General features: G+C 42.8%; 1 protein-coding gene across 10 annotated transcripts in view; it reads right to left on the bottom strand.

The window, feature by feature from the left end:
• Window positions 1–20,124, bottom strand: part of MAST4 (microtubule associated serine/threonine kinase family member 4) — a 603,242-nt gene that overhangs the window by 18,434 nt on the left and 564,684 nt on the right. For 6 of the 10 annotated variants that reach the window (XM_081518402.1, XM_081518403.1, XM_081518404.1 and 3 more), the window contains 8 exons: window positions 19,704–19,805; window positions 12,156–12,278; window positions 11,840–11,952; window positions 9,709–9,836; window positions 8,816–9,051; window positions 4,665–4,865; window positions 2,469–2,698; window positions 1,819–1,941 (listed from right to left, as the gene is read on the bottom strand). In XM_081518402.1, coding sequence (XP_081374528.1) covers window positions 1,819–1,941; window positions 2,469–2,698; window positions 4,665–4,865; window positions 8,816–9,051; window positions 9,709–9,836; window positions 11,840–11,952; window positions 12,156–12,278; window positions 19,704–19,805 — 1,256 coding nt within the window. The remainder of the gene's footprint in view (window positions 1–1,818; window positions 1,942–2,468; window positions 2,699–4,664; window positions 4,866–8,815; window positions 9,052–9,708; window positions 9,837–11,839; window positions 11,953–12,155; window positions 12,279–19,703; window positions 19,806–20,124) is intronic. The other 4 variants (XM_081518405.1, XM_081518399.1, XM_081518407.1 and 1 more) reach the window with 1 other exon arrangement.

The raw sequence follows: 20,124 nt of genomic DNA, 5'->3' as shown, positions 1-20,124 counted from the left end.
ATTCTACAAACACTTTCTAAGTACCCAGCTGCAAACCCGGCACTGTGTAAATGCCGGGATGACGTGGGGAGCTTTAATAGTAGCTCCATGTCTCTCCTGCAGGGCTGTTGTCAGATCTGCCGTGTTTTCATCACGGCCATGGCTGGCTTCCCATACTGCCTGTGGCTCTGCAATCTCCTCTCAATATTCATCCTATTCCTCCAGTGAGCAATACTATGCATTTGTGAGAAAGCTGACTAGAGTTAAGGGAACCACCCGTAGATATGGAGGATAGCAAAGACAGTCATCTACTCCCATGGGGCCTGAAGTCAAGACCAAAATTTCATTAATGCTGTGGACGGATCAATGGCAATAACTTCCCTACAATCTGCTACTTCACAACGAACCTTTGAATGTACATACTATTACTACTCTCGGAATCCGGGCCAGACCCTGAATCTTTTGAAGAATACACTTGTGTTGGCTGGGGGATGACAAAAAGAAGGATAAAAGTCATTTATCAAAGGCTTACTTACTTATCAAAGGCTTTGTACACCCACCTACCTGCACTAATTCCAAATTCCCAAGTTTCTTTCAAGTTTCAGTTCAGTGTCACTTCTCTGTGATGACTCTCTCTTCACAGAATATTCTCTGCAACTGTATGGCATTCTTCCCCCTAATATGGCCCTGGCTAATCAAGTTGAACTTCATCTGCCTGCATACATGTCTTGTATCTCTCACAGTCCTCAAGGTAAGAACTGTACCTTAATTTGCAATGTCTACCGTGTCTAGACATGTTACCAGTGTCTACCATGGTACCGGCCTAGCGAGTGCTCTAGAAACAATCTGAATGGATGTTGTTTAAATGACACACGTGCATTTATGTTTTGTTTCTCAATAGGCTGCAGGCTATCTGAGGCGATGGCTCACACCTCTCTGAAGCCCCTAGTAATCCCTCCCTGTGTTCACACACTGAGAGGTCATCTATAAATCTGCTGACATGTCAAATAATCCTACAATTAATGACTGTATTTTTTTAATCACAGATAGGATTTTTTCCTTGAAAAAACTTAAAATCGAGACTCAGATTCATCTTTGTTTTAACCAGATCCATATTTGGAGCTATAACTTTATATTCTTTAGTTAGCAGTGGCAAAGCAAACAGCCCAACAGAAATGAGAGAATGAGTGTAGACCATCTCTCTTCATCACACTCATGTTCTTTGTGATCCTCCTACTCCATTGGCTTGAATCAACTTAATTCCAAGTAGAGACTGATCTACATTCAAATTTATTTGTACAAGGAGGGAAAGGTCTAATGATTGCTAGAATCCCTTCTTCCATTATCACCTATTTCTATCATTTATAGTGTATATTATATATACATAGCTCTAGCTTCCAAAGAAACCCAACTCTCGAATCAAGCTTCAGGTCTGACCTCACAGTTTAATACCACTGTCTTCTGCCATAATAGAATAAAATGTATTGAAAGTTGCTAAAGAAAATCGCATCGAGAATGGATATTTCCAAGCAGATTTTACTGTGTGTGAAACATAAAACCAAGAGAACTCTATTTGTAATTTAGGATAAGAAGCAAAACTAAATTAGGAAGTGACTGTGCAGATACATGAAAGTGGATTTCATGATATAAAACCAAAAAATTCATGATGTTCTTGCCTTCACCTTAAACAGACCACTGAATGCTTTCTCAACAAAGAGACTGAGTCTGTATGGATAGCCCATATAAAAGAACACTAGAACGTGAGTAAAGAATTTTTGGTGCTAGCTCTTTCTAGCTACCTGCTTCATCTAGATGGCCATGACATCAAAAAGACAGTACCTTTAGCAGGAGCTCTATAACTTCTGTGTGGACAAGTCCATGCACCGGTTCCCCATTGATGTGCGTGATCAGATCCCCAGCCTTCAATCCTGCCTGGCAAGCTGGACTTCCTTCTTCTACATTCTAAAATTCAAGAGGAGAAGATATAACAGTAAGCAAACAAATGACAACCCTGACACCTACTGTTCTCTTGCAGCACAATATTCTGAGTTCATCAACAAATGATGCTGTGATTCTAAGAGGAAACCAGTAAAGTATGGTTCACTATTTTTGTTCTGTCATCCTCCTAAAATAGGGTAATTCCTACGGTTCCTTAAGCAATATTTCAAGTGACCTGAGAAAGTATTTTAGAAAAAAAGAAGGCCAGGTGGAAAAAACTAAGAAAAGAAGGATAAAAATAGGATTATTTTGCACTATTTCTACAAGCTTTGTATATAGTGTGGATAATCAGATTTGAAGACTAACAAAATTATTAAAAAGAATTAACTTTTGCTAAATTCAGTCCTACCACACAGATAAAGGGCAAGAGTATGAAGCAGGTCCCAAATGCCAGCTTAGCAGGAAACACATTTGCTGTTAACTATACCTCAGCTGATGTATTCATTCTCTAGTTTGCTGGGAATGAAAACTGGCCAGAAAGAGAGTCTTACCCAAACGATATGATGCACTGTGTAAATGTCGCTGTCTCCCACGTACACGCGGATGGCTCGAATGGTGAAACCATAGTTCTTCCCTAAACTGTGGATCACAATGGGCTGGTGTGGACTGGCAGAAGCTCCTGAAGAATCTCGGCTGGGAGAGGAGTCCCTTGAGGAAGAAGGTTCCGAGGACAGGGAATGGGGAGACATTGGACTTCCCAGTGGAGAAACAGCAAACATATCTGCAACAAAGAAGCCAGTCATCAAAGCTTTACCAACTGAGCCACCAGGGAAGCCACATTATTGAGTGAGTGCTGACTAAATAACGTGAATCAGGAAAACACTATAATGTTAACTTTCCTATAAAAGAATCATTCCTTATTACTATGATTAGAACTGATTCTCTTCATAAATTACCTGCAGTTCTAGCAAGGTTTCTGAGAGGATAATGCAGGTGGATAGAGAAATTTTAAGAAAAACTCACTTCATATTCTTCAACACCAATTCTATCCTGTTTTCCTTGTTTTATGAACAAACACACTTTTTATATTTATAGTTCTTGTCATTGTTTCATCTATGTGAATCTAAACAAATCCTAACTGGTCATATGAAATTGTGCACACACAACTGTGTGTGTGTTGTGTATGAAAAAGAATAATCTACAAAAAGATGCTGTGGTTGAAATGTGAGCTCAGCAAGGGCCAGGCTACAAAAGGCCAGTGCTACTGAAGACTCCCAGGGTGCAGTGAGTAACACTGTGGCCACAGCAAGCTGAAAGTATCCAGACTATCTTTTGTTGTAATTCTTGGGATGCGTGTGTGTTCAGTCGTGTCTGACTGTTTCCAACCCCCTGAACTGTAGTCTGCCAGGCTCCTCTGTTCATGGGATTATCTAGGCAAGAATCTTACATCTGTCCAAAGGAGAACAATTAGCTAAATGTATCACTGTCCAGGCTCTTTCACTCTGACTTCACGTGGCATCTTGACACTTTTTTCCTGGCTACCTTCTGTCTTATCCAAAGGCCAGGTGAACAGATCCACACTGATGCGCAGGGAACTTCAAAACATGCAAAGGTAGAAAGAAGACAGAGTGGACACACAGATCCAAACTGCTAAGAAAGCCATGCCCCTGACTCTTCTCCTCAATACCTCGTTCCTTATCTCCCCAAACTGAATAACTGACCCATGTTCACCAAGATGTGGGCTTTCTCACCAGCTCTCAAAGTGGACTGGACCACATTCCACTTACCGACCACACTGGAGCCATTGCCTCTTGGTTGTGAATAGTCATTAGACTAGGGTGTTTGTTTTAAGGTGCTATACGGACATCTCCCAGAAAACAGAACATGCTACAGTGAGCACTACCCTCTCAATGAACATTTCTTTCTGCACAAATTTGAAATTTCAAAAATGTAAACAATCCCTTTTATACATGGTTTGTATTCTTCCAACTGCAAGCCATCTGCAATATAATTTGACTGCCACTTCCATTCCCTTACTGTCTGTCATCTGAGTGATAAGTCACAAACACCAGGGTGTATATTTTCATCTCAGCCAGTGAAATTACACCAGACTTTGTGATTAGTAGAAGCAAAACTAGGTTGTGGAAAAATACTGCAATTCAACAAAATCATAATTAAGCCCAGTTTTTAAAATATAGGGCAGAAAATGACTGGGCTACCAGTAGGAGGAAGCATAACCCAACAGACAGGGCTGGTAAACTTGTAATTTCAGTGCTGTCTGTGATACTCTCTGCATCCCCAGAAATGAAAAACGTATGTTCTCTGTATTGATTTTCTCATTAATTAGATGAGAAAAACTATACTTAGCTTTCTGACACAGATGCTGTAAACAGCTCTGTAAAGGATATAAATGATGCATGGTCTAGGGAAGAAAAACTAATCAGAAGAGGGAAATTTATTACTTAATTTGGGGAGGGGAGAAAGGAAAAAGAAGGAAAACAAAAGAAATAAGCCTTTGTGGGAAGGGATCCTGCCTCATCTCCTGCTGCCGAAAGAAGTGTGAAGGAATAAGTCACGCTTGTGTTCTGGGAGCTCTGGAGGCCTCCAGGGAGACACTCAGGAGGGCTGTGCCAGGGTGCCACCCAGTACTGGTCCAAGCAGTCCTGCATCTCAGCCAGCATGCCACACTGGGGGTTGGGGGCACATGCGCAAGTCACACAATTGCATGCAAGTCGATGTCTCTCTACCTCCCGGGATCATGAGGGACAGAGCACTGGCAGAAAGGGACTTTGTGACTTTCCCCGAGATTTTCTTTTTCTCTGTGCTTTCTAACCGCTGCCGAGCCACGTGAGAAGCGGGTTCACTGGAGGGCTTGGAGGCATTATCTGTACTGTCCACACACTCGCTTCGTCCATTTATCTGATCCAAGTGCTCTGAAAAACTGCCAACTGTACAAAGAAGAAGGATAAACATTTCAGGAAAATCTGGGATAGGAGAGCTGGAGAAGAGGGAAGAGAGAGAGGGAACGACGAACACCGGGAAGCAGGGGCCCGTGTGGTGCATGAGCCCACGGGGGTGTCAGGCAAACACGGAAATCACGCGACTGGTTCGAGAAAGGTGAGTTGGAGGAGGGAGAATGAAAGAGCTGTCCATCCAGGTTTCATTCTCCTCGTACACAGGTCCACTAATTCTTAGTCGACTCCATTTAACTGGAAGAACAATTGCGTTTTAGAATCATTTACAACTCTCATAGAGACAATTCTTCCTCCTGACCCCACTATGAAAGGCCACGAACCAAACATCACCTTACGAACCCCATGACCGCCCATGGCACACTACGATCATCCTATGATACTGGTGATCAGCATTAGCAAGGCAGTTAATACTGGTTTTTGCTACGTGGACATCCTTTAGTCACTTCATAGAGACTTATGCCCCTGTCATCTCCTACCATCTTTCCAAGACACACCCCACACTAGGCTCAGGATGTAACTTACATAAAAGCACCTAAAGTGTCACCTTTGACCTCGCACACCTCCTTTCACTCTAAGCTCCTTGTAAATTTCACAAGCTAAGACAAAGAGTTTCTCGCTACACGCTGCATTACCCAATGACTTGCTCCATCTTCTTGGCTTTAGTCTTGACACAGCCATATGCTGACCTGTCCTGAAATTCCTGGACCAGTGAGAATATCTGTCCCCCCTCTAAGCCAGCTACATGTCTTCTTCATTTTTAATTTTATTACCTTGAATATAAACTGGAAGGGATTTTTTAAGTTAAAAAATTAGGACTTCCCTCAGCAGAGTAATGTAAGAGAATATGTCACCAAATAGAACAATGCAGAAATGGAATATTACTGATACCAGTCTGGTAAGTGCACATGCCCAGTGTGAAGACAGTTCTCTCTTGTCAGAAGTGACATACTGAAAAACAAGTCACATGACCATCTCTTTCCATTTCTCCTATTCTTTCTTTCACGGTCTATCAGTTTTTTGGCTTTTTTCCTTTCTTTTTTCTTATCACTGATAATACATATTTATCTGTCTAGAAAAAACAATGCTTATCTCCCTTTTCTTTCTAAATGCTATATTAGAAGCCCCCTGTGCTTTAAAAATCATCAACACTATCATCACATTAAGATATGCAATCCACAGAGAGAATTAATACCATTATAAATGATCCTTTGGAAGACCAGCCAGCACTTTTTAAACTGCTGACCATGACATTCTTTGCCTAGAAAACAGGCTCAACTGGATTTAACTAACATTTCTGTTTCAGTGCTAGACTCACAACGGTACAGCTGAAGTTTGGTCCTAGTTCACAGAGGCGGCGCAACGCCACAGGCGTGGTCCACGCTAAGGGAAGCTTAGGGCCTGGGACAGTGGGGCTTGTGAACAGCACAGTTCATGGCCCCCCAGGCGCTGCAGGCACAGGAGACGATCCCGTCTTCTGTGTGACACCCATCTGACCTACTAAAGAAGACAATCTCAAGGCAAATAACAACCACCTTTCCACTTGTGTATGCTAAACTCAACCTCATTTAACAGTGTATCTCTTCTATTCACTCTAAATAAAGAAATCAACTGCTGAGGGACTAGACAAAAATTGCTTCACAAACAAAATCTCACCTCAAAAACCTTCAGCTTGCTCTGGGATAAGTTACACGCTCATTTCTCCTTTCTAATTTGGTTTGGATGGGATCATTGACAAGTATAAACTGAAAAGCTGAATCTCTTCACAATGAATAATTTGTTGGATGCGTTCGAGCACTACACCTAAATTTTCAAGACTTTTGCTTCTCACTGATTCAAATACATTGTAGTCGAGAAAAGGAAACAGGTACAAAGATGGACTTCCCTAAAGGCTGGAGTGCGTGTCTTTTATCATCCCTCCTGCTTGCCTCTGCCATCTCATTTCATAGCACTGTAGATAAACGTGTGAGTCCTTCCTGCCAAGGGTGGATAATGTCACTTTAATGTTCTGTAAATGTCAAGGGTTCTTTCTTTTTGATGGTGGAGCAATATAAAAATCAACAAATTTAATTTTACTACAGTCACGGTTTTCAGATTTCCTAATTATCCTTGGCTATGAGCAAATCAGCTCATCTCTCTATTCTGTATGGCCCCCAAGGTCTTCGATTATTTTTAGTGTGTGTCTGAGGAAGACAGAGAGAAAGGTGGTTTGAATCTATTAATCAAAATGCATGGCAAGACAGAGACAGATTTTTTTTTTAATTATGAAAGTAATCAATCAAATGCTTAGACACCATTCCCCTCCCTCTACCTCGTTACTTTCTGATAGTCAGTAGGCAGAAGAGTCCAAGAGATCATAAACAATTCATCATATTAAGAATAAATGTGAAATAGAGGCAGCTCTATTCAGGGTAAATAATAAACTAAGAAACACATGAGAACTTAGTGACCAGAAATCTAAAGCACTTGACATATCCACATTTGATTCGATACCAAGATGAACAAGAATCTTAGGCTACTAGTTTGTTTTTACACACTTCTTCATTGCTTTTATCTTGGCTCTAAAAAGTTAGGACATGTGGAATTATCCCACACGGAAACAGAACTGAGAGGAAAAGAGAGAAGGGAAAAACCCAACATTATTTTTCTCCATGATCAACTATCAGCTCACATGAAGCTCCACAGAACCAGACTTTTTAGTGAGGCAGAAATAAACCCTGTTTGTAAAATTTGTTATTTTGAAATGATTCAAAACAAAACAAAATTATACACTGAATATTCAGTCAGTTAAAAAAATGTTCATGATAATCATTCACGGTTATCAATATAGCATCCTGGATATGGCTTAATGAAAACATTTATTATAGTAACCTTAGGCCATATCCATATTTTTATTTTTTGAAAGCATAAATGCACATTGCTCTGTAGAAAGATGTGCTATGCATAACATTTTTATAAACCAAATAATATCTGAGATGCGCCTCAAGGGCTTGCTCTGAGGGAAGCGCAAGTCCAATTATTTAATGAGGACACCTCTGTGATTGAGGGCCGCAAGTATCCACGATACATTAGGCATTCTAAAAACCTATGGAGACACTGCTCCTCTGGTCAGGAAGGTTGACTTCAGCCAAAAGTAACATCAAGACGAGTTCTCCCAGGAAAGGCCTAAGCCCCTGGACTGCTTCCCACACACCAAACTATGTCACAGAAGTGTCTTCACCAGTTACCTAGAGGCTGGAAACTTGTGTGCAGGGGAGTGGTTTCATAGCCACACAAGATAGCAGTTTGAACCATGTCGGTATTTCTGACTCCCCTCTCCCCTCTCAATCCGTGAACCTCATGGCATGAGAATTTTGCTGCACTGACTGAGGGTTTCGAGTGGAGACTATTTGGTGATTGGGTGTAATGTGGTCCCACAACAAAAACCAACTCCTTCAAGGAAACAACCACCCATTTGAACACCAGAGGGAAAACTGGCTTACACTATATAGGTGGTGATTTAAGACGTTATTGAGGGTCTTATTGACTATTTGACAGGGTTGCTCACTCATCACTTTTGAGTTAGATGCATCCTCACAAGACCTTTGCTATGCCTTTCCCTCCACAATGAAGAACATGCTCCCCTACTGCATTCTGAAGACCATCCAAGGGTGCCACTGAAACGCATCAGGGGACGTGAAGGCTTCAGGTGAAGCAAGAAAGACTGGCTGTACAGTCATGCACTCAGGAGAGGGCTGAGATGTCTGATCTCATTCTGAGGAGCCCATCGCCCAAGCCTAAGGAGTGGGGCTGTGAGAGAGTCTAGCAACACAAAACACCCATCGTCACTGCCTGGTCCAAAGCCAGGCCTGGGACTCCGAGCACCACACTCACTTTTCAACCTGGCGGGCGATGCTGGGATGGCAAGGGCCAGCCCATGGCCTTACCTGACAGAGTGGAGCTGCTGATGGTGCTGGCCGGGGTGGTGACCTCGGGCTCCTCCTGAGCACTCTCTGCAGGGGGGAGGGCTGGCTTTTCTGGCTCCTCGTGCAGCTCTCTGGGGTGGGGAGCAGCCCCATCATGTTCTGCCTCTGCTGAAATAGCCAGCTTGGGAAGCAGCCCAGAACCGAGTTTATGTCTGTTGCTTTCAGTATCCGAAGAGTTGGATGTGGATAAGTGTTGCCTTAATTAAACACAAAAACAAAGTCATATACCTACATATACTAGAAAATTGTGTGCAAGGTGAATTTTAGGGAAAAAAAAAAAGCAGGTAAAAATGGAACTGAGATAACCTAACCAACACATGTTGATGGCACTGACTTCTAAACTGTGCCAGACCAGAGGTATCCCCAGGAATTGGTTAGAAATGGTTAGAAATGCACACTCTTGGGGCTTCCCTTGTGGTCCAGCAGTAAGAATCCACCTGCCAATGCGGGGGAAACGGGTTTGATCCCTGGGAAGATCCGATATGCTGTGGAGCAACTAAGCCCATGCGCCACAAGTACTGAGCCCATGCAGAGCCCACAAGTCACAACTAGTGAGCCCATGCACTGCAACCAGAGAGTAGCCCCCTCTCATGGCAACTAGAGAAAGCCCGTGCAGCAACAAAGAGCCAGCTCAGTCAAAAATAAATAAATGAAAAACATGCAAAAGGATATAGAATTGTATTTTTAAAAAAAGGAAAAGAGAAATGTACATTCTCAAGCCCCCATCTCAGCCCTCCTGGATCAGCACTTTGCTTCCACAGGCCCTCCAGGAGATTTGGATGCATGCTCGCGTTTAAGAACCACTGCCCTAGTAGCTACTGTTTACAATGCTTCTTAACAAGCATTTCACATACATTTCTGAATACTCTGAACTCCAGCTTAATGTTTCTGTGGATGGCAAAGTTGTGCTTTTAGTTTTGTCCCCAGGGTCTTCCTTCTCTTCTCCTGAATTCTGAGTACCTCGATCCATACTGCTGAAAACCTGCAAGGCAAAGAATCAGTGCTTATTAATATCTTCTTGAAAGGGATTGTCAGAAGAAAAAAAAAAGAAGTCCTGGGAGAACAACCTGAGAGTATGACTAAGGTTTGAACTGGGGCCATGTTTTCAGAAAGTACTTTCCAATGCTATTTACTTGAGTACTGAGGTGAGTGACCAATTGTACAATTTTATTTCCTTCTGGAGTAGGGAGCTATGAATTCATCACATTCTCATCATATCTCACTATGGACTTTGTATCTGCAAACAAAATCCATAGATGCGCTGGGGTTTCCAGGTCTGGGATCAATGCACACATCAGATTACATTTAACCATGAAGTCAATCAGAAAAAGAAAATCACAGAGAAAAAGATTTAATGGCCCCCAGTCAGGGGCAGGAAGTAGAAAAATGAATTGGAATTGAGAGGGAAGAGAAGAATAAATTACCTGTTTCAAGACCCGTTGCGGGGAGATGCAGTGTGTTCTTGGTGAGGAGTCAGAGGTATTTGTTTGGCTTATAAATCACATATACCAACAGGCAGCCTCATATATTGATACTGGGATTTCTGAAGGGGATCAGAGCTTAAGCAAACTGAGGTCTCTGCTGTACCACCAGCAAGGTGGAAGCAAAAACAGAGCTGAGAGTGCAACCCAGGCAGCACTCGCTACACCCAAGCCAGCCCACTGCTGCTGTCACGGGAATGGCCCTTATAGCTCCTATAATCTCCTGGGATTAGGAGGAAGGCAGCGAAAGAACAGGAGACAGCAGGGAGGGAGCAGTTTAGGGGATGGCTTTGATGGGCCAGAGAACAGGTACCGGGAAAGCCTGAACTCTGTCATCAGCTTCTTTCCTGGCTCTGGTCTAGACCTGGGCCTCCCTCCAGGGAAATCCCTGCCTCTCTGTGTCATTCCTATAACTGGGGAGGGCAGTGTCGGCCAATCTGCAGAGCAACCTGGGCAGTCACTTAGAAAAAGCTACGGTACACTTTCAAATCACTCACTGCTATAGAAAAGCTACACAATGATGATGCAAAATGCCATGGCAACAGAAAATACATCTTGAGTGAAAATAGCAAAATGAAGGTAGGGTGCCCTCTAGGTTCATTTCTATCTTCCTAGGGCCCTGCTCATCTCAGGCCTATCAGGTGTGTCTTCAGTTTGTTTGTCTTTTAAATCTCCCCACTACCAGTCAAAAAGCACCTTTCTACAACATTGACTTTATCTTCTACTATTTCCAAAATTCTAGCTTGGCTGGCCTACTGCCCCTTTAATATATCTTACACTTTCTATCATTAATTAAAAAGATTGTCTCATTTCACAATCAACTGTCTCCAAGTGTCTGGGCTTATATCAAGGACTAAGCCTTCTCCCTTGTGTTGTATCCATGGGATACTAGGAGAGGGCTCTGTACACAATGAGCTCAAAGTTCTTCTTATAGAAGCAATGGGAGGATGCTTCCATGGCCCAGCAAGACCAGAGTCAACACGGAGATGGTATTAGACACTTCCCAAAGAAAAACCGTGAGTGCAAGTCTCTGCCGCCAAGAAAAAGGATATTAATCTGTGGAGCTGGAAACAGAGAAATATACCAATGCATGGGGGTAGGAACGCTGGTTTATCAAAATGATGGGGTCACTCTTTCCTTCCCCTAAAAGAGACTCCAAGCTCCGAAACACCACAGGTAGTTTTCACAATCTTGTAAAGGTATTTAAGGTACCAACTATCTGACCCGTGGGCTTCCCTGGTGGCTCGATGGTAAAGAATCCTCCTGCCAGTGCAAGAGATGTGGGTTTGATCCCTGGGTAGGGAAGATCCCCTGGAGGAGGAAATAGCAACCCACTCCAGTATTCTTGCCTGGGAAATTTCATGGACAGAGGAGCCTGGCAAGCTACAGTTTACAAGGTCACAAAGAGTTTGACACAATTTAGCAATTAAGCAACAACAACAAATCTGACCAGCAGGAAATTCTCTAAGAGAGACCCTCTATGTTTATGCCATATTTCCCTTACCTTAGAAAACCTATGTGAACATGAGGAAAACTGCCTTATTTCCACATTAAAGTCTTCATCATTCGTGTCATCTTCTTCCTCAGTCTCCATATGATGATACTTCTCTGACCGAGCTGCAGGAAAAGGGTTGGAAAGCAGTCTCAATTATTCAGAATTTCAGCTTTAACTTAGCTATTTTAATTATGCATTTCTCTACCAAGGCAACATTATGTTTCAGAACTCATGGGTTCAGGACTGGAAGGTACCTATCAAAAACAGAGCTGATTTTCCACAAAGAAAAGGCCAAATAATGTTTTATGTCAGATAATGCACGTACTATCAAAATAACTTGTGTCGTCTTCAGATTCCAGTTGGGGAATGAATTCTGCCTTCTGTCTCAGCAAACTGTTCCAGTCTAAGCAACGGAAGAATCGATGCTGTTTGACTTCGTATGCACCACCTTAGGGTAGAGAGTGGAGGGAAAGGACAGAGGGAAAAGTGTTCAGTTATCCTCCCAACAAAGGTAAGAATCAGTTTTTAAGAACAACAGAACAACAGTTTTTAAGAACTAAATCAGGTAAATCTTTTTCATGCTACAACCCAAAGCTCCAAAAATTTTCCCATAATTTATCAGCAGGAGATTTGATTTTGCTAACAGCAGTTGCTATGGCACAGTTTTTCTTTGTTAATTTTTCCATGACTTCCTCCATTTTTCAAAGGTTAATGACACGGCCACTTAAAATCCCATTATGCTGAACCTTGGGACGTGGACACACACTGGCCCAAAGCAGACTTGCCGATTACAACCCCCCTAAAATTCTAAGAAGGTATAAAATGTGCTCATGGCACTAATTCCTCTGGAGGTACGTTTTATTTATTTATTTTTGGGTACCTACCATAATCGATTCCTCTTTTTTTTTCTTTTTAAAAAATTATATATATATAGGCTATGCTGGGTCTTTGCTGTTGCACACAGGCTTTCTCTAGTTGCAGACAGTGGGGGTTACTCTCTAGTTGTGGCCCGTGGCCTCTAGGACATGCAGGTTCAGTCATTGACCCAGGCATGTGAAATATTCCCAGACCAGGAATCAAACCCATGTCCCCTGCATTGGCAGGCAGACTCTTAACCACTGGACCTCCAAAGAAGTCCAAAAATTTCATTTTTAATTAAAGGATAATTGCTTTACAATATTGTGTTGGCTTCTGCCATATATCAACATGAATCAGCCATAGGTATATGTATGAAGGTAAGATTTTAATAAAGATGATTTTTTCCTAAATAATATATAATGGTTACCATTCAATTTTATTGGATTGCTCATTAACATTGGTAGGAATTAGAGTCTATGGCTTACAGATTCTTAAATAAGGAACTGGCAAACTTGTTTGACAGATTTATAATACATGTGATGAAAAGCAACCACAATTCCTAAGTTTTGGGTTTCTTTTTGCCAAGTGAACCTGATAGCACAATTCAGTGAATTGAATTAATATTTGTAATTCAGTTTATGATTTTAAAGAGAGATTTTGAAGGGCAGATCCCCTCAAAGTATTACACTGTTCCCCACGCAAAGGGACTTCCCTTGTGGCTCAGCTGGCAAAGAATCCACCTGCAATGTGGGAGACCTGGGTTCGATCTCTGGGTTGGGACGATCCCCTGGAAAAGGGAAAGGCTACCCACTCCAGTATTCTGGCCTGGAGAATTCCATAAACTGTAAAGCATACTTTCTTCCCCGATAGCTCAGTTGGTAAAGAATTCGCCTTCAGTGCAGGAGACCCCGGTTCGATTCCTGTGTTGGGAAGATCCTCTGCAGAAGGGATAGGCAATCTGCTCCAGTATTCTTGGGCTTCCTTTGTGGTTCAGCTGGTAAAGAATCTATCTGCAGTGTGGGAGACCTGGATTCAGTCCCTGGGTTGGGAAGGTCCCCTGGAGAAGGGAAAGGCTACCCACTCCAGTATTCTGGCCTAGAGAATTCCATGGATTGTATAGTCCATGGGGTTGCAAAGAGTTGGACACGACTGAGCGACTTTCACTTTCCCATGTAAAGAGAAGAAGGTACACATGTTATAAAAATCTCAGCATGAGAATCACACCCCCACCCTACAACCAACATGCACACTGTTGACGGGGGAGATAAGGAAAATTCAATCTTGAAACAATTTCAGGAAGAGATACTTCTCACAAGACTAGTACCAGGATCTAAGCAGTCTCCCAACCAGGAGATGCCCCTCGACATGGGTTGCAAATACCTCTTTAATGCAGTTGTCACTCATGCTTCTCATCCTGTCCTCGGTGGGGTACAAAAGGAATAGGATGAGAAATGCAAGCTGAATGAAAGATCTCGGGGCAGGGGAGGTATCTGTAAAGTTCCAAGTCATCGTTCTGTCCCCACTGGGCCTCCCTCGAGCACAAGGAGCAGGCTGGCTGGAGTTCCAAACCAGCCAAGGGAAACCAATGTTTTGAAAATGATGGAACGAAGAGAAAAATGCCAAGTGAAGAAATCACCCCCCAAAAGGGAGAATGGGTTCTTTACAAAGTATTTGATTAGAATCTTCATCTAGAATTCCCCAGTTTTTTTCCATGTTTACAGCACGATACTCAAGTCTCATGTTGAGCCCAACAGCAACAGCATCAGCAAATGGAATTTGAGGGCCAACTTTGACAAGTATTACACTAGATACAAGAGGCAACTTGCTTCTTTTAATTAAACCACTGAAAGTAATGCCTCATAGCAGGCATTGTCAACTCCATTTTTTGGATGGGTAAAGCAAATTAGCAGTAAACCATACTGGGTCAAGATTACCCAGTAAGGGTTACAGGGGCTAAGCTGAGGTCTGTCTAAAAACAACCAGTCCATCCTCAGTGCCACAGCACCACATGTCATGAAGGGGGGAAGCATGGTTTAGTTTGGATCCTACCCTGCCTTCTCTCTCACATCAACTTTCAAATGGATTCACAATTGTGGATATCGGAGAAGGGAGCCATACACCCAGCTCCCCAGCATCTCTGCTGAGTCCAACTCCAGTCCTCCATGCATCCTGGTTCTCATCTACCCCAACAAACATCCCCAAACACAGCTGCCAGGGACATTTTCTTCCAGTGATCTTTGCTTGGAGACGATCAAAGGGCTTAAATGTGCATCAATTCAATTCCCTCACTGTGCCAGCGACACTGAGGTCCAAGGAGTCAGGCTCTACTTAGTGGCCTACCAAACACTATTCAGCAACGATTATGACTTCAGCTGCCACTCACTCTTGGGGCCACATCAAATGACAGCTCTGGAGCATCCAAGTCACTCAACTCTACCCAGAAAAGCATAGTTCTCTGGACCCAAAGGCTCAAAAGACACTTCCAGACCATATCCAGAGTGTTTGCTCCCTGATCTGCACCTTGGGACACATATTGGTTGAGAGCATTCGCTTGCTCTCTGTAGAGAATGACAAATGGGTCCTCCCCGGGAAGCCCAGCCTACTGCTGACCCAGTGCACAGGCCTTACCCACTGGCCTCTGTGCCCCAGTGAGAAGCAGCTGCTTATCACTGAGCCCTGTTTTTCATGCAGTTCTGGAGAGAGGGGGAACTACAGAATCAAAAAGACATACCAGAGAAAAATTAACCCTGGGCTAACAACCTCAAACCTGGGGCTTTCTGGGTAGCTCAGCTGGTAAAGAATCCACCTGCAATGCAGAAGACCCCAGTTCAATTCCTGAGTCGGGAAGTCGGAAAGTCATCCCAAGAGAAGGGATGGACTACCTACTCCAGTATTCTTGGGCTTCCCTGATGGCTCAGACAAAGAATCCGCCTGAAATGTGAGAGACCTGAGTTCCCTGGACTGGGAAGATCCCCAGAAGAGGACATGGCAACCCACTCCAGTATTCTTGCTCAGAAAATCCCCATGGACATAGGAGTCTGGCAGGCTACAGTCCATGGGGTCGCAGAGTAGGACAAAACTGAGCGACTAAGCACACGGCACAACCTCAAACCTAGAGTGTGTGTTGAAAAGCAGAGACATTACTTTGCCGACGAAGATCCATGTAGTCAAGGCTATGGTCTTCTCAGTGGTCACATATAGTTGTGAGAGCTGGACCATAAAGAAGGCAAAATGCCAAAGAATTGATGCCTTCAAATTGTGTTGCTGGAGAAGACTTCTGAAAGTCTCTTGGACAGCAAGGAGATCAAACCAATCAATCTTAAGGGAGATCAACCCTGAATATTCACTGGAAGGACTGATGCTGAAGCTCCAGTATTTTGGTCATCTGATGCGAAATGATGATTCATTGGAAAAGTCCTTGATGCTGGGAAAGATTGAAGGTAGAAGGAAAAGAGGGCATCAGAGGATGAGATGGCTGGATGGCATCACTGATGCAATGAGCATGAACTTGGGCAAACTCCAGGAGATGGTGAGGGACAGGGAGGCCTGGCTTACTGCAGTCCATGGGATCACAAAGAGACAGACATGACTGGGCGACTGAACAACAACCTCTTGGAATAATATAGATGGTGACTTTATGAGCCAAATACAAATCATCAGACACAGGAACTCATGCAAATGTCACTCTCACCATAAGAATTCACCAGAAAGGTAAAGGAAGGGAAAGTGAGCATTTCTTGAGCTCCTGCTATGCACCAGATTAATGTAACCACATACCTCCTCCAACATGCCTGCCCTCAATCCTACAATAATCCCGTGAGGTGTGTAACATGCTTATTTCTATAGATTAGGAAACTGAGACTCCAGGCAATGAAGAAATGACTTATGACCTCCCAGCTGGCTCATGGGTGGGAGTCAGTCACATCCGAGCAGGTGTCAAGTCCAGTGAGCCCAGCTACACTCAATATTCTGCAAGTTCAAAAGTCAAGTTCAAGTACGACAAGGTCCCAAATTGCAACTTAGGGTTTGGCGCTAGTGTTCTCCCTTGAGCTTTTCTCTCCTTTCACAGAATTTTCTTAAACATCCATTATGTTCTTCACACTCCTTTTCTCAGCCTCTCTATAGTCTCTCGGGCAAATGTGCATTTGCACATTTTCATGGTGCATTATTTTGCCCTCTTAATATGCATCAAATCCAAAACACTGTCATTGGAAGCAGCATGGCAGACTTGCGGGATTCTTAGACTTGCTCTCTGGGCCCTACTGGGACCATCACATTGGACCTGCCTGTTTGGCAAGCTCTCCTTGACAATGCTAAGAGCTTGGGCAGGGTCTTTTAAAGTCTCTTTCAAGCTTCTGCTAGAAGATTTGTTTCTCAATCTGTCAAACCCTGAAACGACTGAAAGCAGCAGTCAAGGAGAAAATGTGCAAAGATAACTTGCAGCATATAACGTACAGACATGGATGTTCTGACCATCATCCATAGCCCTGTCTTGCTAAGTAAAGGCCAATCGAGAGCCCACACATTCCCAGGAGAGGGGAATGGGCAGAGTAAATAGGGAAACTCTCCAAAGTGACGCACGAACACTGAAGAGAACTCTAGAGGGAGTGCTGATATGATTCCAATACATTTTTACCTCTACCTTAAAACAATACTTCGCTGGGACAGTTGATTAGACTGTACAAACAGATACTTGCATTGTTGCAGGACACTCTTAAAATGCCTCTGCTTCTCATATTTGACTCAAGTGAGTAAAACCACCTTTCAAATCTCTGCACCACACAGAGCCTTGACTCCCATTCTTGGACAGCTATGCTTATCTCTTGAAGCATAAAGCAAATCTGACTGTAGATCACAGACAGAGGGAAATAACCAGTTTGCTAGTCACTTCCGACAAAAGGAAATCCAAATAGGGTGACAAGAAAGATAAAGAATTCTGTTCAAAGAGTTCAATCAGCTCAAAGGTGGGGGCACCATCACCATTCCTAAATCTCATATGCCAAAGGGGAAAGCATGGGATTATACATGCAGAAAAATAAAAAAATAACAACAGCAGCAGCAGTGTCACATCTGGTCCCAAGAGACAGTGTTGATGATCTTTTATCCTCACAGTAATCCTGGGATGCAGACCTTCTATCAGCTCCATTTTACAGATGAGGGAGCGAGGCACAGAAGGGGAAACAACCTGCTTGTGACCACACAGTTCAGATTTAAACCCAGGCAATCTGACTCCCGAGTTTATGCCTTTGGCTTCCATTATATCACCTTTCCTAGTGAAGGGCCCACTTACCCATGGAAGAAAGCAAAAAGCACATGGTACTCTAGCATAAAGGCTTCCCAGGTGGCACCAGTGGTAAAGAATCTGCCTGCCAATGCAAGAGAGGGAAGAGACGCAGTTCGATCCCTGGGTCAGGAAGGTCCCCTGGAGAAAGGCATGGCAACCCACTCCAGTCTTCTTGCCTGGAGAATCCCATGGACAGTTACAGTCCATGTGGTCACAAAGTTGGACACGACTGAAGTGATTTAGCATGCAGGCAGGCACTCTCATACAAAACTCAACTCAAATTAGTTTTCCTAATTGAGTTCTGATTTTAAAACTTCTCGGGAATTCCCTGGTGGTACAGTGGTTAGGACACTGGCTTTCACTGTCATTGACCTGGGTTCCATCCCTGGTGGGGGAACTGAGATCCCACAAGCCTCGTACTGTGGCCAAAAAAAAAAAAAAAAACACCAGTGAAAATTTCTTGGAGTCTTTAAGGCCGGGTCTTCAAGGTTTTTCTGCCAAGAGCCAGACAGTAAATGTTTTAGGCCTTGTGGGCCATCCAGTTGGTCATGACTACTCAACTCGGCCAAGAAGCATGAAGACAGCCATAGATAATGTGCAAGTGAACAGCACTGCTGTGATTCAATAAAACTTAACTTACAAAATAAAGATTGGGTCCAGGGGTTTTAATGCGACATCAGAAACTCTGGGTAGCACAGCATACCATACTTAAGCAAGAAAAGAGCTCTCCAACTGAGGAAGCTCTGAGCAAAAGTGGAGAACAATATAAGATCTATATATTTGGAGTTTTTGCAAATGATTTTTGTCTAGAAAAAACTGGGTGAGAGAATGATCTCATCAGCATTTTCTTATCTTTCTAGTGAAATGGGGTAGAATCAAACAGCTCAGAATAAACAACCCATCAAGTCAACAATTGTCATTGATGAAAATTTTTATCAATACAGTGTGTATGTGTGATGTGTGTTGTATGTGTGTGTGCATGTGTGTACATTATGTGTATTTAATATTTAGTCTCATCTAGGTAAATTTATATACTGGAGTTGGCTAGGACTGTATTGCAATCTCTCAGTCTGTCTATTAAGAATATAAGGAAGAAAAGGAAAAGGAGTTTGGAAAAACAAAAAACTGGTAGTAGAACAGTCAGAAAAAATAATCAGCAAGAAACAAATCTACTATCTCCTTTATCTTGAAAGTTAATGTTTTTTAATCCTCTTTCTTGGGCCATGGTGCTGATCACCATGATGGGATAGTATGGCTCAACCCAAGGCACTCTTTTCTAGTAATTAGTTCAAGTACTGATAATCTGTTTCAAACTTGTAGATAGTAACTGCTGGGTCAAATCCTTCTAGGGGAAAAAAAACTCTCCATATTCCTAATTCTCTGTTTCAAATTTTTAAGATTCATGCTTTTCAAGACAGAAGAGTTACATGTGCCCTTTGCCCTTGAAGTTTTCTTCTAGAATTTTATTGACTGAAACAAAGTAAGAAAAATTTCTGCTTTCCAAAAAAGAACAATAACAAAACAACAGCCACCAACCCTCATAGCGTATATACTGCTCTGAATCAGAACAAAAAATTTAAATATTATTGTTATACTGTATTGTAGTCATATTCTGCATCAACCAACAGACGTTTCCCATGCAAAAAACAAAACAAAAATACAAACCTCTGAGTGCTCCACACTGACATTATTTCCTACATGTTAGCAAAATTAAAACATATGTGCTCTAACCTGTTCCCAGTCTCTCCAGGGGATTCTGCCTGAGGAGCAAGGTAATCAGATCCTGAGCATCAGGAGGTGGTGCCTCATCCTTTTCAGGCCAGTTGATCTCATCTAGAAGGAAGAACAGTGGTTGATAGACTGTATTGCTCAAATGGTGGTCCATGTCCCAACAGTACGGACAGCGTTCAGGAGTCAGAAATGCAGAACTTCAAGTCCCACTCCACCAGCTGAATCGGAATCCACAGCTGATTCCTTCAGTTGAATCCTAGGATCAGTCAAGTCTGAGAAGCACTGTTGCCCAAGATATGAATAGAACTGCTTTCAACAAAGCAGCGTGAGAACATTTCAAATGAGTATCTGTCATTTACCTTTTTGATTCATTATTTTTTTGGTAGAATCGACACTGTAAATTAGGACTTCCCTGGTGGCT

This window comes from Giraffa tippelskirchi, chromosome 8 (genome assembly GCF_054371585.1).
Source record: "Giraffa tippelskirchi isolate mGirTip1 chromosome 8, T2T-mGirTip1v1.2.pri, whole genome shotgun sequence".
Classification (NCBI taxonomy): domain Eukaryota; kingdom Metazoa; phylum Chordata; class Mammalia; order Artiodactyla; family Giraffidae; genus Giraffa; species Giraffa tippelskirchi.
This window is presented reverse-complemented; position numbering and strand designations above follow the sequence as displayed.